At 41.9% G+C, this 19,890-nt stretch overlaps 1 protein-coding gene across 8 annotated transcripts in view; it reads left to right on the forward strand.

Moving 5' to 3' along the window:
• PTPN14 (protein tyrosine phosphatase non-receptor type 14) overlaps nucleotides 1–19,890 on the forward strand; it is a 109,604-nt gene that overhangs the window by 31,470 nt on the left and 58,244 nt on the right. For 7 of the 8 annotated variants that reach the window (XM_035564885.2, XM_050709381.1, XM_035564880.2 and 4 more), the window contains 2 exons: nucleotides 9,888–10,212; nucleotides 17,506–17,675. In XM_035564885.2, the coding sequence (XP_035420778.1) occupies nucleotides 10,039–10,212; nucleotides 17,506–17,675 (344 nt within the window). In that variant the 5' untranslated portion in view covers nucleotides 9,888–10,038. Of the gene's footprint in view, nucleotides 1–155; nucleotides 264–9,887; nucleotides 10,213–17,505; nucleotides 17,676–19,890 lie in introns of those variants that run through there. The other variant, XM_035564903.2, reaches the window with a different exon arrangement.

The following is a 19,890-nucleotide window of genomic DNA, read 5'->3' on the forward strand; positions in this document are numbered from 1 at the left end:
GTGCCCACTTGTAGGTTAGGATGTGCAGTGTGCGTGATTTTTCATATATTTTATTATTATTATCCCTCTCCTCCCTTTCCTCTTTCTGCCCCCTATCAGATCTGTCTCTCATTGGTTACCTGCAGCCACATGTCCCCCCTCACATCATTCCGGTCCATTACCTAATATCTGAATGGGATCCATTGAGCCTCTTCCAGGAAGTAGACCATTGCTATGAACTTCAAGAAACTGGACAGAGCTTTATTCTTACTGTAAGCCTGCAGGTATGGGTCTTGCTTCACTCGATGGCAGAGCCTGGTTACTGGCATCAGTGGGGAGAGCACTGGGTCTCAGTCCCTGAAGGAAGAGGGCAGATTTGTGGTTTGGAGGGGCCACTGTGCTGTTTACATTTGATTTGTTACGTGTTGAATGTTTCTTGCTGGTCTTAACCCTCTTCCCCAGTTGTACATGCGATTCTTCAGGTTTTACAAAATGGGGTTTTAAGAAAATATTTTCTTTCCCGGTGGGCTGAAGAGCCTGCTATGTTGTGATCTTGATGTATTAACTAGGCATCTTTTTTGACTTTAGTGTTCTTTAAAGTTACACGTAGTCTGAAGCACTTTGGAAATCTGTATTTCTAACCCAGGCTTTCCCAACTTCCTTTCATCTGAAAGACTTCGTAACCTTCCAAGTATATATATGTTAAAGGAAACAAAGGAGAGTGGGAGGTATACTGTCATGACTACTGCCTTTATTCTGCTTGAGTGTAAATTTTTAGAAACTCGGCTGTGTAAATCAGAAGAAAGGAGGAGCGAAAATATCACACCTCTAAGCGCATGCGTAGGACCATATATTCTTATTTCAATCCAGGCCGTGACCTGAAAAAGAGAGAGAGGGGGAGTCGATAAGGTGCTGGGTTCAGAGATCGGAGAGCATGGGTATTCAGGGGCTGCTGCTTGATGCCTGCACTTCAGTCCTGGTACTGGGAGCAGAGAGCCCTGAGCTAATCCCGCAGCACGAGATGCTGGGGACTGCGGTGCAGAGGCACGTGCTGGCAACTCCTGAAGCCGGCCTACGTCTGGAGCCAGCCCTGTTGCATTCAGGAGTGCTGCGCTAGAGGTAAGGCTGCATCCTGCAGGGTCTCAGCAGAGTGCAGCACTGTGTGAGTCCGTCCAGCCAGACAGCTGCTGGGCTCGTCTGGATCACAGGACCCTTGTGGGCTCACAGGTGTTGTGGCTGTTCAGCTGCCTAGCCTTGAAGTGCTCTGCTGCGGTCCCCTAGCAAAATTCTGGTACAGAAATGAGACAAAATCCAGCTCATGAAAGTAGGTATTTTTTTGTCCAGCATTCATCAAAGCAGGATAGGTGATGTCTGAAGTTGTGTGGTTTTTTTTTGTGGTAATATTTCTAACAAACTTTTTATTGCATTGTTTGAAATTACAGAGCAACTGACACCAGTGTGTACTAGTGCACATTTAATTAGTCTGAATGTACGAGTGTGTACAACTTCACTCCACACCTGATTCAGTTACTTAACCTCTGCTGGAATTACCACTTCTGCTCTTCGTGTTATCATGTATTTAGAACTTTTATTTGTGGTTTTACTTACGTCTTTGTAACATGAAAGAATAATGAAAACACTAAGAAAATTTCCTGTTTTTTTACTAGGCATATCCTTCGCTGTTTTTGTTTTTGCATGCCTATCAATCACATTTAGCAGGAAATGTAATCTCTTATAATCACTAGCTTTAGTCAGCCTGAAAGAGTTGAAACCCATGATAAAGGTGACTGTGTGAAAGAAAAAATGAATGGTGCCTGTAAATGTTGCTAGTGAACGTAATTGGTGGAGTAAAATACAAACAAAAAGCGAATAATCTGGACAAATCTTCTGAGAAATTTTAAGTCAGTTGAAAATAATTTATTCTGAACAGTTGAATTTGCTAGCAGCAGTTAGCTTTTGCTGATCTTTGAACCCCCAAGTCCTTCTCTGCAGGGCTGCTCTCAGTGAGTTCTTCTCCCAGTCTGTGCTCCTGTCTGGGATTGCCCTGTCCCATGTGCAGCACCTTGCACTTGGCCTAGTTGAACCTCATTATGCTCACATGGACCTACTTCTCAAGCCTGTCCAGGTCCCTTTGGATAGCATCCCTTCCTTCTGTTGTAACGACAGCACCACTCAGCTTGGTGTCATCTGCAAACTTGTTGAGGGTGCACTCAATCTGTCTAAGTCATTGATAAAGATATTGAATATCACCAGTCCCAGGACAGATCCCTGAGGGACACCACTCGTCACCAGCCTCCACTTGGACGTAGAGCCATTGACCACCACTCTCTGGGTGCAACCTTCAAGCCAAATCCTTATCCACTGAATGATCTACCCATCAAATCCGTCTCTCTCCAATTTGGAGACCAGGATGTCATGTGGGACCGTGTCAAAGGCCTTGCAGAAGTCCAGGTAGATAACATCAGTTGGTCTTCCCTTGTCAACTGATGCAGTCACTCCATCACAGAAAGCCACCAGGTTGATCAGGCACGATTTGCTCTTGGTGAAGCCATGATGACTGTTTCGGATCACCTCCTTGTCTTGCATGTGCCTCGACACTGCTTCCAGGAGGATCTTTTCCATGATCTTGCCAGGCACAGAGGCAAGGCTCACTTCTCTGTAGTTCCCTGGGTCCTCCTTTCTCCTTCCTTAAAAATAGGAGTGTTCCATCCAGACCTTGTAATCTTGACTATATTCTTACAGGCATTCAGTTCCAGAATAAGTTGCTTTGTTTTCGAAAAAATGAAAAATAAAAATAGGTGTATTTTGAGTCAATTTGCCATTCCAGGTAAAGTAACTTTGATTCTAGCACAGTGCTGCCATACAGGGAAGAGTGGCCATCTAGTGTGGCTGTTTCCCTGCCTACTGGCACCTGAAGCTTTCCTGGGGCTGTGATTTCACAAACTGCCTGGCTAGTCTTGCTCTTGTTCTTCCTTTTCTGAGCAGTGCGTTGCGGCTTTCTTCCCTGTGCCAGGTGGGCTGCTCATGGTGGACTCAGCCGTGAGCTGGTTTAACTGACTGACAGAGCCAAATATGACCCTATTCTTTTAGCAAGCTGGGGAGATGAAGTGGCTCGACCAGGAGGAGGTCCCAGCAGACTTCCAGAGCTGGCAGCAGACCAGCTGTGGCTGTTTGCTCTGAAATTAGGGAGGGGAGGAAAAAAAAAAAAAAAGGAGCAGCACTTTCCTCCCTCCCATTCCTGGCAGTGGTGAGCTCTTAGGTGAGTTTTTTTACCTCCAGTAAAAAACTGCAGCCTTGGACAGGTGCCATCGAGGCACCAATCATTCCTGGCTGCTTCTAATTTGAGGTCTTGCAACAACATAGGTGAGGTGCGAGAAGGTTGCGAGTGGTTAACTGCTGTACCCTGCGGAGCTGCGCCCTGCTGCCGCAGAGCTCCGCCGTGGAGCTGTGGCAAGCGCCTGGCAGGGGCAGCTGGGCGGCGATCCCTCCTGGGGAGGGAAAGCTGCTGGGGTTGGTGGTGTGTGCGTGCCTTGGACTTTTTTGCTCTGTTTAATGCAGCACAAAGTTCTGCAAGGTGTACCTGTGAGCGGTAAAAGTTCCAGCTTCGTTACTGATGTTCCTATGGATTAAGGCTGACTGCAGTGGCAACCCATATGCCATTTAGATACTTCATACAGATCAGCTCCTGTCTTGACTGCGTGCAGTAACTCAGAGACCTTCATCAATAGTTGCATTAGAAAGACCTGTTGACAGCAGTCTGGAGCAATGAGTGAGGAAGTAATGGGCAAGGTGCTAGTGTATAGTTGGAAGCTCACATCACTTCTGTGGTAGAGACTGTTGGACACTGACTTAGTGCCCTCCTCAAAAATACTTGGTATTTGTGCACCTTGATGCAAAAGAGTAATTATGCGTCTGCCTACTGGGCTTTGATGTCCCCAAACTACGGAGAGCTGCTCTGTGGGTGCATAAGAAAAGTGTTTTTACACTAAAAGAGTTGGTATAGAAGGGGGGCAGGATGGGATAACAAAGAATACATCTAATAACATTTATGCAGGTATTTCAACAAAAGAGAAGAAAAAGTAGAATTTTGACTTAGTCAAAATTGGAATTACTCTTTTGTCTTGAACTAGAGTTGAGCTGCTTGAGACAGTATATTTGGACTACGGAAAGCAGAATCTGACCCAAATGGGATACAGTAGAAACATATGGCAACTTAGATACAAAATAAATAAATAAATAAATAAATCTGTTACAGCAAAGATGGATCTGATGGTAAAACTGGGAAGGGAAGCCTGTGATGAAGTTGTGGAAGTAGAAATGCCGAGATGATCTTTCGTCACTGTGTATTGGTACCTGGTAATGCACAGTGATATTAACAGTAGCTGTTGTCTTCTGCTTTGAATGTCCTAAGTATTCCTTGGCCTCTCTTCATGCACACAGGCAGGGGATTGCTCGATGCTTAGAGGCTTTCAAAGTTGTGTGTAAGATAAGATACTGATGTAGATACTTAAAAAATAAAAAAGGAAGAGAGAAAAAAAAAAAAGGAAAGAAAGTGTAATTTGACTCTATTCTAGAATGTGAAGGTGAGAATGTTATCGGTTTTACTACTCGGATTATGGTAATACTTGAATCTCCCCAAGAATTTTTAAAGATTTAAATGCCAGGGGATGAGATCCCTGTTTTGCCAGGAACTGTATGAATGAGTAGGTGAAAACTGGGTTTTCAGCAGAAGGCTTACATTATGTAAGGGTTGAAAACCCCTTCCATCGGTCCACGGGTGAATTTGACTCCTGAGGGTTTCTTAGGCTGTGTGGGAATGTCACCCGTAACTGGGTGGGATACAGACTCCTTGTTAGCTACAAAAATACTCCGTGCACATTTTACCTGCGTGCTACCCTCCCCATGAAAGCAACCAAGTGAGAGGAGGCTGTTTCACAGGGAGAGGCTTCCTCCCTTGGAGAGAACGTGGTGAGGAGATGGATTGTGCCACGTCCTGACTCCCATACGCTGTTATTTTTATTCTTCCCTAAAACCGTAGGCTCGCACCCTCCTTGCAGTGCACACCAAGCCCTGCGGTTTCGCGCCCAGCCCAGGGTTACATAGCTGCGCGAGGTGTGCTGCTGCTCCTGCAGTGCCAGGAATGCTGGAAGGGGGCCAGGCGCTGTTGGTAAATACAGGCTGCAGTTTGACAGTAATTGCTTTCTTCCTGGAGTTTCAGAAATTACATGCAAAAGCCAATGAAGTGAGAGAAAGCATTCTGTTTTAAGTGCATTTCGTATCAGATGCTGTTTTTGTTATTTTCACTCCTTTGAATGTAGTACAGTAGTAGTATATACGAAGTCTGTAATAGAGGAGCAAGTCACATGCTTGGAAGTGTCCTGCAAGTTATCCTGGCCTTAATTATTTTTAAGTCTCTCTTCTCTCCTGGTCTTTAAATAAATTTAAGGAAGAGAGCAAATGCTGTGCAACTGGAGCAGTGAACGTAGTGCCGTTCATTACACAAAGGAGCTTCTGCCATATGACCTCTCCCTCGTGAAATATCAAGCAGCTTCCCTTTGTCCCTTCAGTCTGCCTTTTAAAAACTACTAGTAAGAAACTTCCGCCAGCCCCAGCTGCCTTTAGGAGAAAGAAGGAATTTTTTTTTGCACTTCTGATTTCTTTCATTTTTAGGTTTGGAGAAGGTGTAAAATTCAGTTATTTGCTTTTTGTGTACTGATGGTTTGGCCTGATTCCTTTGTAATGTCTTATAAAGGGGTGTGTGTGGGAGGGATGACAAAACTGTTTTGAAGACTTTAATCTTCCCTATGTTCCACAGCCATTAACTTTATCCATAGGGCTTTTCGAAGTAAACAGTATAGGAAATAGGATTTCAATGTCTATGATAGCAAATGGGTTGGCTCGTTGTTCAGTTTTTCCTTGGTTTGCTGAAACAGGATAGTAGCAATTACCAAGAACCAGCTAAGATACGGTACCTCTTCATCTTTGTGCTGAAGAAACTGCATTTAGGGTAGGTGCTTTTTAGAAAAGATGTTTTGATTTTCACAGTTCATAGATGATGCTTGTCATCAGGCTGTTTCAGAAGAAGTATTTTGTAGGGTGGAGTTGTCTTCTCAAATGTGTATGCATGGAAATGAGCTAAAGGCTTACACACAGTCAGAGCTCTCCGTTGGCCACTCCTGCACCTGAAAATTACCTTGTGTGTGCAGTCCTGAGTGCACCCACACACCTGGATGGCCTCCATGGATGTACCATGGCCAGGAGCAGGCCATGCAACACAGGTCATGCAGGCCATGCAGTCACAGGATCACCAAATGGCTGCGGTTGGCAGAGACCTCTGAAGATCACCCAGTCCAGCCCCCCTGCCGAGCAGGATCACCTAGAGAACACTGTGCAGGATGACATCCAGGCGAGTTTTGGATATCTCCAGAGAAGGAGACTCCACAACCTCTCTGTGCAACCTGTCCCAGTGCTCTGTCACCTCACAGCAAAGCCCCTCACACTGAGCCGGAACCCCCTGTGCTTCAGTTTGTGCCCCTTGCCTCTTGTCCTGTCGCTGGGCACAAATGAAAAGAGACCGGCTCCATCCTCTTGACACCCTCCCTTCAGATATTTGTAAACATTGATGAGGTCTCCCCTCATTCTTCTCTTTTCCAGACTAAACAGGACCAGTTCTCTCAGCCTGTTCTCGTATGACAGGTGCTTCAGTCCTCTAATCTTCAGTCCGCAGGGACCCAGCTGGGTACCAGAGCGCTGCCTGCTACCAAAAGATAAGATTTTTAGCAGGGGTCATATTTTCACTGGATGTGTCAGGGCTAGGCACAGATTCTCTATGGTGCCTGGAAACTTGGCTGCAGTAGGGATGATTATGTTTCATTGAGAAGGCGTGTTTGTCTGCATTCTGCATTTTGAAGAGTGGTGGGTGTTTGCTAACTTAATTTAACCTTCTGGCAAGTTTTTGGGAGAAGAGCTCTACTTGTGGAAAAATTCAGCACTCTGGTAGACCACAGTCCTTCTGTTTCCAGTCATCTTCTTTTTCTGTCATCTGCAGCAAGTAAAAATTGATAGTCCTGATGCTTTTCAGATTATGCAACCATAACAAGGCAAAAATACCCTGTTTACTTTAGGAATCTGTGAGTGACCAGGGCCTTTGAGATCTTATTTAGAAAACTTAACAGAGGCTTTCAAAGTGTCAGCTTAACAGAAAATCGAAACATAAAGCTGGTCCAACATCCAGAAGGTGTGGAAATAGAAAAGTTAGGCATATGCATTGCATTGAAAATTAATGGTTATTACAGGCTGGGCCAACTGGAGACAGTTAAGGCTGTCTCAGCCTTGCCATCCCAAGTGTGACATTTCATATGAAAGAGCTGTCATCAGGCTTTCACGTACGTGCAGGTGAAATGAAAATGTAACCCAAAGTGCATCCATTAACCTATTTATGTGTCTACATCTTTAGAAAGTGGTGGCAGCAGATTGCCCTCAGTAGACTTCAGGAAAAATTGTTACTTTACTGGTTCTTGAAAAGAGGAGGAAATATTGCTCTTGATTACCTAAGCAAATTTGGTGATACAACTTACAGAAATTCATTTGCAATCCATGTTAACATTTCCATTCCATGGGAATTGGTGGCGGTATTCTGGAATAGCATGTCTGTACACAAGTGTTCTGCAGTGGCTGACCAACAGTAGTTGGATTATTCAATTTTTCTGGTAAACAAGGCAAATAAGACAAATAATTTTGTCAAACAAGGCAATCTTTTACTAACATTGATTTCACCTCTAGGCTACTGTTATCTATGCAATTACTGTACAGAGGATGGTTCATGTTCTGTAAGGAAATGTGTGCAACTTACACTGATGCAAGATAAGTTTCTTTTTTTAATTGAATTGGCTAGCTAAAACTCTCTATGTGTCCCACTTATAATAATCTGCAAAGCCAGAGACTGAACAAGAATACTGTTCTTGATAAGCCACAATCCTCCACACCCTTCATTCTTTGTAATTTCCTTCCATTCTTCCCACTTTTCAAGTTTGTATTCTAGTTTTGCATAGGTTGATAAGAAAAATAATTGCCAAATAGCTAGGGGTTAAAGCACTAGCCTGGCCTGTGTGTTGATGCATGGATCTGCTGCGTTCTCCTGAGCGATCTTGAACAAGCTGGCTGATGTTTGTTTCAATTCCTCTTCTGTGAATCATAGATAGTATGTCCCTGCCTCATCAGATTGTTGTGAGGATGTATTAATTTGTGTTTGGTGGCTTCTGATATTACAGTGATGCAAGGTATAGCATCTCTCTCATGCAATCATGAAAATATTAAATTGTCTGTACTCACAAAAGTCAGAAACAAGAGATTATAAAGTACAGCAGCAAGTTTGATAGGTTTGTTTGCACTTCAGTCAAATAGTACATGGCCCTTCTGAGTCCATAAGCTTTTCTATCATCAAGCCATTAGATTACCAGGGTACTCGCACACCTCAGTAGTGAGGAGTTGCCTGTGTTTTTCTATCTGTGGTTTTGGTTTGGTTTGTCTTGCCCTATCTCCCTCAAAAATGCCAAGATGTACTGACTTTGGAATATATACTTAATCAAACATGTGATAGTTATGTTTCTAGTATAGCGATAATCACTGTAGTCAGTTGGGCTGCTTCTAATAATCTCCACAGCAACTGCATTCGGTAAACCCTGATTCATGCGGTTCTGTGCCAGATGCTGCATGTGGGCAGCGTGCTATCTGCTCGAAATGTCATGGTAGCTAAATGCTGCACGCTCTGCTGGCAGTGCTTCCTGTTGTGTCCCTTCAGAAGAAATGGGAGCTAGCTTTTGTTTTCGCTATTATTTGTTAAGAGAAATGGACTTTTAAATGCCACTGTTACTGTTCCTCCATCTCTCTCTCCAGAATATTCAAACAAAACCAGGAAGGCTTGGTAGCAAGTGATTTCTTGTTTTTACTTCATTCGTGCCTGTGTGTGGAAAGTGACACTGTGAAGTTGATTATGCCAGTGCAAATGCTTTATTTTGGCTTAGCTTGAACTTGATCCTATCTAAAAAGTTAAAAAAAAAAAAAAAAAAAAAGGTGGATCTTGCAGATGAGGATCATAGGTTATTAGATGTCCTTATTCTTTATCTTTCGTTCTTCTGTCTGCTTTGTATTTTGGCTTAACGTTTGCATGTGTCCCTGATAAATTTCAGGAGTAGTAATTAGAAATAATTTCTAGAATGTGTTCTCTTCCTCCCACTCGGTTTTATCCTCGCCTCTGACAGCAGTTATTGCAGTTACTCATTCCACCTGAAATGGTGAAATGCAGAACTGCTTTGGAGATGGAAGTGAGCAAAATGTCAGGAATTGCCTCAGAGGAGCTCTCTCTGTGATGACTGGGATGTTTTTTGCCTTTCACATGCATACCTAGGTTTGATTTTTTGGAGGTGCCGAGCACCCGCATTTCCTGCTGACTGCAGCCAGCCTTTCTTCTTTCAAACTCGCACCTCTTTTAAATGCTTCTATCCCTCAGCTTCTTAAGCTAGCTTTCAAAGCTGGCCTGGGGGCACCAAAAACTTAACTTAAAGATTATGTTATAGACCCCTGTGGTGGGGGAATGGTGGGAGAGTTAGCACCTCTGGGTATGTGCCCTGTAGAGTTGCTCTTTGTGTCAAGTTTCTTGTAGAATGACTTTGCAATTAAATTCATGCTTTAAATTCAGCGGCAAGGTACAAGTTTTGAAAAGTTTTGTTGCATAATGTGTTTTTTCGGGGGGAGATGTAGTGAGTCCCTGACAATCTGGTCTGTGGAGGTGTTTGTTTTATGGGTTTGAGTGTGGCTCTTTTCCTTTAAGCTTTTTTTTTTATGTTCTGCTGATATTTAGGAACCTCGTATTCCACGCTTAACTCTACTTACTTGTATTTGTTTTGCAGGAATCCTGGGGAGCCTGCCCTGGGAATGGACATCCACCTCCATTTCTGGAGGAGAGTAATGCCAATTGAAGAAGCCTTCAAGGCGAGCCAACAAGTGTGCTGATACTCTCGGAAAAGCAAAGGGAAGGGACGACCTTCTAGGCCAACAGCCATGCCTTTCGGGCTGAAACTACGACGGACCAGACGCTACAATGTCTTGAGCAAGAACTGCTTTGTGACACGGATCCGTCTGCTGGACAACAATGTCATCGAGTGCACCCTCTCTGTGGAGAGCACGGGGCAGGAGTGCTTGGAAGCTGTTGCTCAGAGGCTGGAATTACGTGAGGTAAGAGTAACCCGGGAAAGACCATCTGTCACTTTATAATTTGACACATTTTTAGTTCAGGCAATCTGTTCGTTTGAATTGTGTTATTCATATTACTGGCCAGATATGATCAACAGCTGCAGCTCGGACAAGCGTTTTCTGGTTGCATGAAGACTGAAGATAGAACAGTACCAAGGATTTCATGCTGTTGCTCTTTCATTGTGGATTTGAGAGCTTTTTATAATATGAAGATGAATTTTCTTTTCTTAGTAAAGGATGGGTCTTACTTTCTGAATTAGGATGCTAGTGGGCCAAGTTGCAGTCGTGTTTGTCCGAGTGTTATCCTAATTTCATTGGCACTGTTTGTTGAACTATGCCAGTGGGAAGGAGATCACTGACATTTAAATACCCACCTTGACATAATTATATTCTTGTTATTAACATACTGAAACAGGCAGTAGTTGTGTTACAAGCCAGAGTGTAACTAGTAAAAGTTTGGGCATGTTTTTTTCTTCCTTTTCTTTAACTGAAATATTTGGCATCTGAAGCACCAAGAGTCTTCTTTTACATTCCCAATACTTCTGAAAAAGTTAAGAAGCACAGACTTTTGTTATTAAAGACCGAAATCCTTTATTTTCTTGCTGTAGAGTTCAATGCTTAACTCTTGAGCCCTTTTTAGAGGGGCTCAAGCTCTCTACAATGCATGGCACAAATGAACAGTCTTTACTTACCTTCTGTGGACTCATTATGTGTATCTTGCATGCTTCTAGGCTTTTGCAAACCACAAATTGAAAACCAGTGCCTGGGAATTGCTGTATATTGTCTGGCTGTCCTGAGGGATGCTTTCTATAAGGACAGCTGGGAACTCTGTTAATCTTGCAGTGTCTTATATTTGTTCATATAGGACCTTTTGTAATGGTGGCAACTGGAAGGTAGAATACAAATAGCTAGTACAGATGAAAAATAAGCACTCATTTTAGTATATCAGAAATGATAAAGAACGAGAGAGTAATTTTACTGTGTGTCTGCAAAATAGGCAGAGCAATGTGCAGGCAGGAATGGGGCAGAGTCAGAATATTGTGCTGATTTATTTATTTTCAGAAGGGGATTTTAGTAGAAGTATTTTTACTACCCCAGTCTTCTAGGTTTGAGGAGTTCCTAGTAACTATAAATGATTTTTTTTTCCTGTTGGTGGTACTTTAGCCTCCTTATAGAGGCTAGGTCTTTCCCTCTCCTTCCATTGCAGAAAGGAGTGAAATGAATGAGGTGATTCTCCTTGTATTCCTTGTGGGTTTATCTAGTTGGCACAGCAGAAATGTAGGGCCTAATGATGCTTTCGATGCAGGTCCACCTGCATTTGCAAACAATAGTTCTGTCAGTGGGTTAGCATTTTTCTTCACAAAGCATTTTGTGATTTCAGAAGACGTTTTGTTCCAAAGTGGAACAAAGCCTGAAGTTTCAAAATTTTCCAGAGAAAGAGATCAGACAGTGGAGTAGCAAAGGAAGTTGTTTTGGTCAGTATTCAATTTCATGGGGGCTTTGTATTGCTTTGGTGTTTTCTTTCATTTTCAAAACTGTTTGTGTCACGTAAAAAGAAATGTCAGCACAAAAAGTTTGTGTTTCAAGATGAAAAAATGTTTTAACAACGCAGGAGAGAATGCTTTGATGTTGTTGGAACATTTTCCCCTTCTTTCATCACCCTCCGCGCTTTTTTTCCAAACAGAATTTTGGCAATGTTGAACCAATTTTGTTAAGTTCAAATTTCAATATTTTAACAGAAGGTCTTTTTTTTTTTTCCCCCCCCCTTCTCTTATGATTGATTCTGGTACTATCTACTGCTGCTTTAAATGTTTAGGAGGGAAGAGAATTACCTACCTCTTCAACCCTGAGACAGTCTCCCTGCATCCTTTCTGCTCCTCACATAAGAAATAATTGCAGCTGGCAAGCTCAGAGGTGCCTATTGCTCTGTGCTGTCCTTTCTCTTTGACCCTAAATTCAATTCTTATTCTGACCTTCTAGTCTTCCTGGCATGGTTTGCAGGGAGAGAAGGCTAATGTGATCATTTGGTGACTGTTCACAACCCTCTCTAAGCCTTCCATAATTTTACAATTCACTGACCAAGGAAATTTCACAAAAAGGGTCAAAGGTGTTTTCACAAAGCCTACATTTCTAGAAGATTTCTACTACTAGGTAACTAGGTAGAGGAGAGAGACCCAGTAAGTGTACTGGTCGAGGAGGAAAAACGGCTTTGCAAGAATCCATGTTGGAAAGAGACTTTATGAATTCCCTAAATGCAGCAAAAAACTTCTATGGCATATGAGTAAGGCAGAAACCAAGTTTCATTAAATCCCATGCTTACAAAACTGTTAAAATCCTGTTTCCTCCATGCAGCTTCAGGTAAAAATGTCTGTTCTCTTAAAAACAATCAATTTTTGTTGGATGCTTTCATTTGTTCTTATATTGAAATAAATCCCAGGTGTATCCCAACTTTTCCCTTTGTGCTAGGAATGTATACATTTCACTTGAGCTGATTTCTTAGAAATAAAACAAAAAAAAGCTGTTTGAAGCCCCTGCCAAAAAGCAAAACTGTTTGAGATGACTGTATGTATTGTTGTGAAGGACTGTCAATCATTACACCACACATAACTGAAAAACAGTATCTAATGGATTATGCATATTTGTATTTGATCTCTGGGGAATGCAGCTCCCTCCCTGACTGAGTCAGGGTTCAAGAATAGGTCAGTAGAAAGTGTAGCCATGTAACTCCTGTAAAATCTGTTTTTATCCTTTTCAGCAAAGCTTTTGATAAAGCATCAGGTCTTGTAGCTGAACAGTTACCAGTTCCAATGAAATGAGCTGTTATGCTAACATAATGTAAAAATGAAAAGGAGGGGAGAGAAAGGGAGAGGAAACATCCTCTTAGAATCTTGTATGTGTGTGCACAGATTGTAATTTTTTTAACCTAATGACATTTTTCTCTTTGAGCGAAACTGAGTGAACTTGCTCAAAATAAGCTGTACAAATCTGTTGTGAGACTTCATTTCTCTGTTCTGTTCTTTGTTCACTTTATAAAATAAGTTTAAAGAGCTTAGGATGTTCTGATGTACTTTAAGGGTTGTTTTTTTTTATTATTTATTTTATTTTGGGCAGGGAATGGGATGGGCAAAGATAGCTGGGCAAGGAGGTCCCTTCTAGCCAAATTTACTCTTGGATGCTGAATCCCACAATGGTACCTTCAGCAGCTCAGTGTTGCAAAACCCAGCCACAGCAAGAAAGACGTCAGGCTGAGCACTGACTACTTCCCAGGGCTGGCCATTTGCTGCTGTTCTGGCCTTTTTTTTTTTTTTTTTTTTTTTTTTCCCTCCCCTTGGAAGATTCCCCCTCCTTGGTGGGCAGCACTGGAAGCCTGTATCGGGCCACCAGCTTGCCTCAAAGGTTGGCTTGGTTGGACTTGTCTCGACAGCGAAGCTGGGGCTGAGTTGAGGCAGCGCTTGCACGAGAGGCCTTCTAGGAAAAGTTGGCTGCCGTAAATGGTGCCTTCCCTCTGAGCGAGCGCCCCAGGACAACAGAGTTTAATGCTTTTTGCCTGGAGGAGCTGGAACTCTGCCTCTTCCTCGAGGATAAATATTTAGTTGGCTGCTTAACCAGATGCCTTAATAAACACTGAGTCTGTCTTGCTGGATTTTTTTGAGTGAGATTTGCTGGTTTAGTGAGTGTCTGTAGCCTGGTGGTGTTGACAATCCTGCTGGTTTTGCCTGGCAAAAAGGCAAGTGTGGACTCAGGCAAACAGGCAAGTCCCCCGGACTTAGGAGCATGGCTAGCACCAAGTACAAAATGATCGCATTGTCTCCTGAACTGACAAATATATCTTTTCTGTTGTTTATTTTCCCTTTCTAAGCCTTTTAAGCACAATTTCTCCTGTCCAGTTTTCTGACTTGCTGTATTTCAAAGATCGCCTTTTCACTTAGTGCCACGTGGGCGCACAGGTTCTCTGGTTCAAACTGCATCTCCCACATGAGCATGAGCTGGGTCTCCTTGTACCACGGATGAAGTGGTTGGTGCCTGGTAGGCGGGGAAAATTCTAAAACCTTGAGAGAAAATTCACACAAACTCTTCTTGCAGGGCTCTTTGTGCATTTGCAGATTAGGCAGGCCAAAAACACTAGCAACTGAAGCTCTTTGTGCACAAAGTGGATGAGAGCGCGTATATTCTGTGTTATAAAAAGCTTACCATCAGGGGGTATCACCAGAGTCCCTGGCTAGAAGAAGAAGGGTTTCCCAGAAGTGAAGGCATCATTTATTTTCTGTGTCACTTTGCTGATTTTACATCCTAGAGCAGCCCGTGTTGCTTCAGAGCCTCCCAGGAGTAGGTGTTGATATTTATTCCATGAAAACTGGAGTGGAGTTGGTGGTTTACTTTGCACGGATGGACAAACAGACCAGCTTCTGGAATCAACCTTGTTTTCAATCAACTGCTTATAGATGAAAAAGTTCCAACGTTTTTATTATCCCCTCATCTAATCTGTGAGTTGTTTGTGCTGTAAAAACGTGTTGTGGGCTGGAGTGTATGGCAGCACATGACTGAGATGCTGTGAGGCCGTCTGCAATGTCATGTGGCTGGTCACAGCACGCTGGACTTGAAGGTCCAACTACTTCCAGTCCCACGTTCCTCTGATCGTGTTCAGGAACTACTGATGTCCCTTGGGTAGAGGGGTCTCTTCAGGCGTTTGCAGTAGTGGTTGTGGAAGTCCTTCTACCCAGTGAGCAGTTACAAAATGCTAACGTTTTCAAAAAGTAAAATTCCCGGCAACTGGAAGCTAGAATTCAGATAACTGTGTTGCTCATCTCTTCCAAGTGCATGCATTTGTGACTTGATCTCTGCTCCACAGTCTATGTTTAATGTAATTGCTTGATCCTCTGCAGGCCGCTTTCCAGGAAAACAGACATCTTTTGGCTGTGTGAAATGCATGCTTGCCGTGGGGCGCTCTGCTGCATCTGCTCTGCTCTAGAAGCTTAGATCTTGCATTCCCTTCGCTTCATATTGCTTGAAAGTGATTCAGATTTTCTTTTTTTTTTCCTGGATGTGGTATGTTAAGAGCCTTCTACTGTAGCAAATCAACATTTTTGTAGCCCCCACTGCTCAGTGTGGTGGAGACTGTGCTCGTTCAAGCTGTTTAATTGTAATACCCCCCAATCCCTTGAATAATTGTTTTAGACTTCAGACTGCAAGTTGAAGCAGTCGATTCAGTTGCTAAGATGTTTAAAAAGTACTTGACACTGAAAACTGGGGTCCTAGGTAATGTGGCTGTTTACTTTTCAAGGTAATATGGAAGATTTGTTTTCACAGATCTGCACAGTTTCTTGCTGGGGATGAGCTGCCCTGCACTGATTTTTCAAGAGTTCGTATATTAAAGGATTTCCTTTATGAGGTGGTGAAATCACTGTGTGTTTTTCTGCTCTCACGTGAATTCTTTTCCTTTACTGACTCCACTGGTCCTCCCACCTTCATTTTAATCTAATTACTATCACAGTCAGCTGGTCCAAAAGAACTTCTAATCAAGCGATGTCTCCATAGGGAGTAGGAATCTATCAGTGAATTAGTGAATTTTTGTTTTAAGCTTATCCTATGGGAGACGCTGACTTCTTGATTTATTTATGCCCTGAAATTGATGGATTCATTGGAGATGCCTTCTCTTCAAAAAGGAACCAGCTTGCTACACTGTACCAAACTAAGATTAAAGAGAAAAGACTAAGCAGTGTACAAGGTTTGACATGCTTAATTGGGGGATCAAGTTGAATTAGTTATCTCTTCAGCTATGTGCTAGTCTGGACATTCCCCAAACTTGGAAATATGTACATGATGAGACCGAGACCGTAAAGTAAATACACCTGTACTATGATTCACGTTTTTTGCATATGATATTTTGCATGCTGTCAGCTATAAAAAAAAAAAAAAGTTAGAGCAATGTTGTCTCTGCTGCATTGTTGTAATTTTCAAGCAATTACATTTTTTAATACTGCATTAGTTGCCACGTCTTGTATGCTAAGTCATTGTAGATGCAATGATTTTTAGAGAAGTATCCTTTCCAAAGTGAAACAGGCTGGTTATGTGTAGTTTTGCGAAGTGTAATGTTGCTATTTGCCTTTATTTTTGACAAGAGATTTTTGAAAGTGAGAACATCTGGGAAATTCAGTTGGAAAAATCTTGGTGGTTAATTTCTAGGCCAAACTTTTTGAATGGATTAAAAGTAATTTCAAATGAAAGCTTTATAAGGCAGGCAACAAGGCTTTTTTTCTACTCTTTCTCCAGTATTTTCATTTAAAATATGGTGCTATGTATAATAGAATGTGACTGCCTGTGGAAGGATTGTTGTCCAGTTAAATTATAATAACAAAGTAAGTATTTATTTTAGGGTTAATCTAAGCTCACAGAAACTACTGGGAAGTTTTTATTGAATAGGTAGTCAGTTGGATTAAGCCTCAAGAATGTTTTTGAAATAAAACTACAGAAATAATGATCCTACTTTCAGTTCCTGCATCTGCTTGGTGTCCAGAAAGTTCCTTTTGCTGTTTCAGTTTGATTCATTTCAGTGTTAGTACAGAGTCAAATTTTGTATTGAGGGCATTGGAAATCTCCTGATGCTATCAGCTGAAATATTGTAGAAAAAATGTTGGTATGAACCTCACAGTTAGGGCTATGGTCAGATTTCCAAGCGCGGGTTGGCTTTTTTCCTTTATTAAACACAAATGCTTCTTTTGCTGCTTTTCTTCATATCTCTAGTTATGGTCCTTGCTGTTAATCGTAACATACATCTTTGAAATGGTTCTGGTATTGGTAGATAATTGTTGATATGTATATTGGTCTGCATTATTTCTTTATAGTTGGAAGAGTTGCCTTGTCCTTTGATTGCAGTGGGCCTCATCTCATGAAGTCTCTGTGCTTTGATTGAGACTTAGTGTTTGCCGTCTGTTCACAAGGTGCAGGTGTAAGCATGTCAAATAAAACTGAGCCAGGCACTTTCTGTAAACCATTTGTTACCTGTGCCATAATCTCAGACAGACCTCTTTATTATACATTTGGAGACATAAGAGAGTTGATAGTACTGCATGAAGTCTATTGCAATATTAATTTGTCTTCAAGGCTGTTCGGAAAGCCACAGGATAGTAAAATAAATTAAAAAAAATACTCTCGTGCTGCATATGGGAATAGAAGATTTGACACAATGCCATCTGTTCTTATTTGCATTTGTCATTGGTTTGTGTGTGTGGTCTAGCTGAAAAAGATAAACTGACGCTATTTTGTTTCTTTATCTAGACACACTACTTTGGCCTTTGGTTTCTCAGCAAGAGCCAGCAACCCCGCTGGGTTGAACTGGAAAAGCCTCTGAAGAAGCAGCTGGACAAGTTTGCCAATGAGCCTTTGCTTTTCTTTGGGGTAATGTTCTACGTGCCCAGTGTTTCCAGACTGCAGCAGGAGGTAACAAGGTATGTGAATTCCCTCTGTTCACACAGTGGTGTTATAGCTGGGAGGGAACGGACAGTTGCTCTGTTTCTGGCATTCAGTATTTGCTCAGGTATCTTCTGGTTCTTTTCCTTTCTTGCCTACAGTCCAAATAGGAAAAAGTGAGAAATCACCACTAGGTTGTATCTGTTAGGGGAAAAAAAAAAAAAAAAAAAAAAGGAGTATTGAAAAGAGTATTGGTGAATGATTATATGTGGTAAACTGCAGAAACAAAAAAGGACTGATAGATACATGTTTAGAACTCTGAAATACATTTTAAAAGGGACCACAGTGACCATACTCTTCTTTAACCTCCTACTGATTAAAGAAAGCCGTAGACAGGTGACCTCTATATACATTTTTAGTTTATTACTCTCATGTCTAGCTGTGCTTTGCTGCAAGTGAACTTTGGTTTCTTTTCTGGGTTTTGCCCATCCCATTCCTGGTCTTTCCCCTTATAGTTCACAAGAGGATTAAAATTGTTAGAGGGTATTAGTCCTTTAATTATGATCAGGGTGTACCTTTGCAAACAACTTATGTGGGAATTACTTTTTTTATACAGAGCCCTGTGCTGTGGTTGTAACAATGCAACTGTTTTGAGGGGCTGTTCTTGTAAACCACATCACTGTGGTTTGCTCACATCTGTGTTGTATTTGGGGGGAAAAAAAAAGCCCACCTCGCCCCAAAAGGGGTGGGCTTGTTTTCTTTTTAACCAAAGTTATTTCATTTATCTGGTTTAGAACAAAGTTGCATCAGCACAACTGTACACTGTGAGGTCGAGATTGGAGTAACTGGGTAAGGGGTACAGGCTGGCAGAAGCTTTCTCTACCAGCCTTGAAAAAACGTCCTGTTCCTGCAAATGTGAAATTCACCATATGGTCATCGTATCTAAAAATGATGTATAAATAGTTGAGAAAGAGTGGATTAATGCTAGAAAGTGTGCAAGAGTGAAACATTCTGGGGATTTGCAAATGGTATATTTTAAAGGATATAAAGGATTTTTTCTTAACACTGAACTGGGGAATTCGGTAGGATGCAGAAGATTTGATTTTTTAAAATGACAGATGTCAGCAAGTCTCTTGACTACTGTTTGTGCAGAATTCTTGCCAAACAGTGGTCTGACACCATAGAACAACTTCCATTTCCCTGCAAATAGACTTGAGACTGAATGTCGATGGTTATCTGTAACCATGTGTTCCTGTCTCTTGTGCTTTGGGAGAGGGAAACCTCATATCATTTCCTTCAAAATTAATTAATGTGAAGTCAGAATGTCTGAATTTTTTTTTTTCTGTTGCTCACATTTGTTAGCACAGTCCCAGCCTAATTGTGTGCAAGGAACAATTGTAGATACTTGGATGCTATTATCTCTTCAAGCTGCAGCCTGCAGTGTTGATTGCTCATTCATAGCTCACCTGCAGAGGTATATTTGCTCATGCTGCACAGCTTGGTAATAACAAAACATTTCAGTGACAATTGAACTTCACAGCACTCTCAATTTGAGTGGCTGCTGATTTTTTTTTTTCTGATGTGATTGATAACATAAGCTGTAGAGACTTATAAGTGCCTCTCATATTTCTTTGAATATCTACAGCAAAAACAGCAGCTTCCTAAATGGATCTCAGATACAGAATAGCCTGTTAAGATTTGTTTTTTGTCTCTTGAAAAGGAATCGCTTCACTGCGGGTGTTGTAAGGGCAGCAAACCTTCAACTGTGCCAATTCTAGGTAGATGCAGTAAATCTCAAGTTCAAAGTGATGAGTGGCAGGGACATGGAGAACTGTTCTGAAAGAAATGGCAGAGGAAAGCATAGTCTGAAGTGTGATTAGATGGACAAATAGAGTTGGTTTCTAGGTTTCTGGAGGGCTTTGCTTACTCTTGGTAAATAGATTAAACATTTGTTTTAAAATTGAGACTGGCTGCTTTTGGGGTTAGACTTGACTGTGATGTGATTACCTGTGATAGTGAGACAGGACTTGCCTACTCAGTGCGTATGTGTTTGACTTTTCTATGTGTGCATGCAAATGACAAATCTGTCTTAAATGCAAAACTTCTGATCAAGCACTCATCTCTTTCTGGGAAGCTGCAGAACCACCTCAAACAAATAAACCCAACCTCAAAACAAAAACATCACCAAAGGCTGAAGCTGCAAAACTAGTGACAGCGCTGCTAGTGTTGAACCTGTTACCTGTGTAAGCTCTT

The sequence above is a fragment of the Cygnus atratus genome, chromosome 3 (assembly GCF_013377495.2).
Source record: "Cygnus atratus isolate AKBS03 ecotype Queensland, Australia chromosome 3, CAtr_DNAZoo_HiC_assembly, whole genome shotgun sequence".
NCBI lineage: Eukaryota > Metazoa > Chordata > Aves > Anseriformes > Anatidae > Cygnus > Cygnus atratus.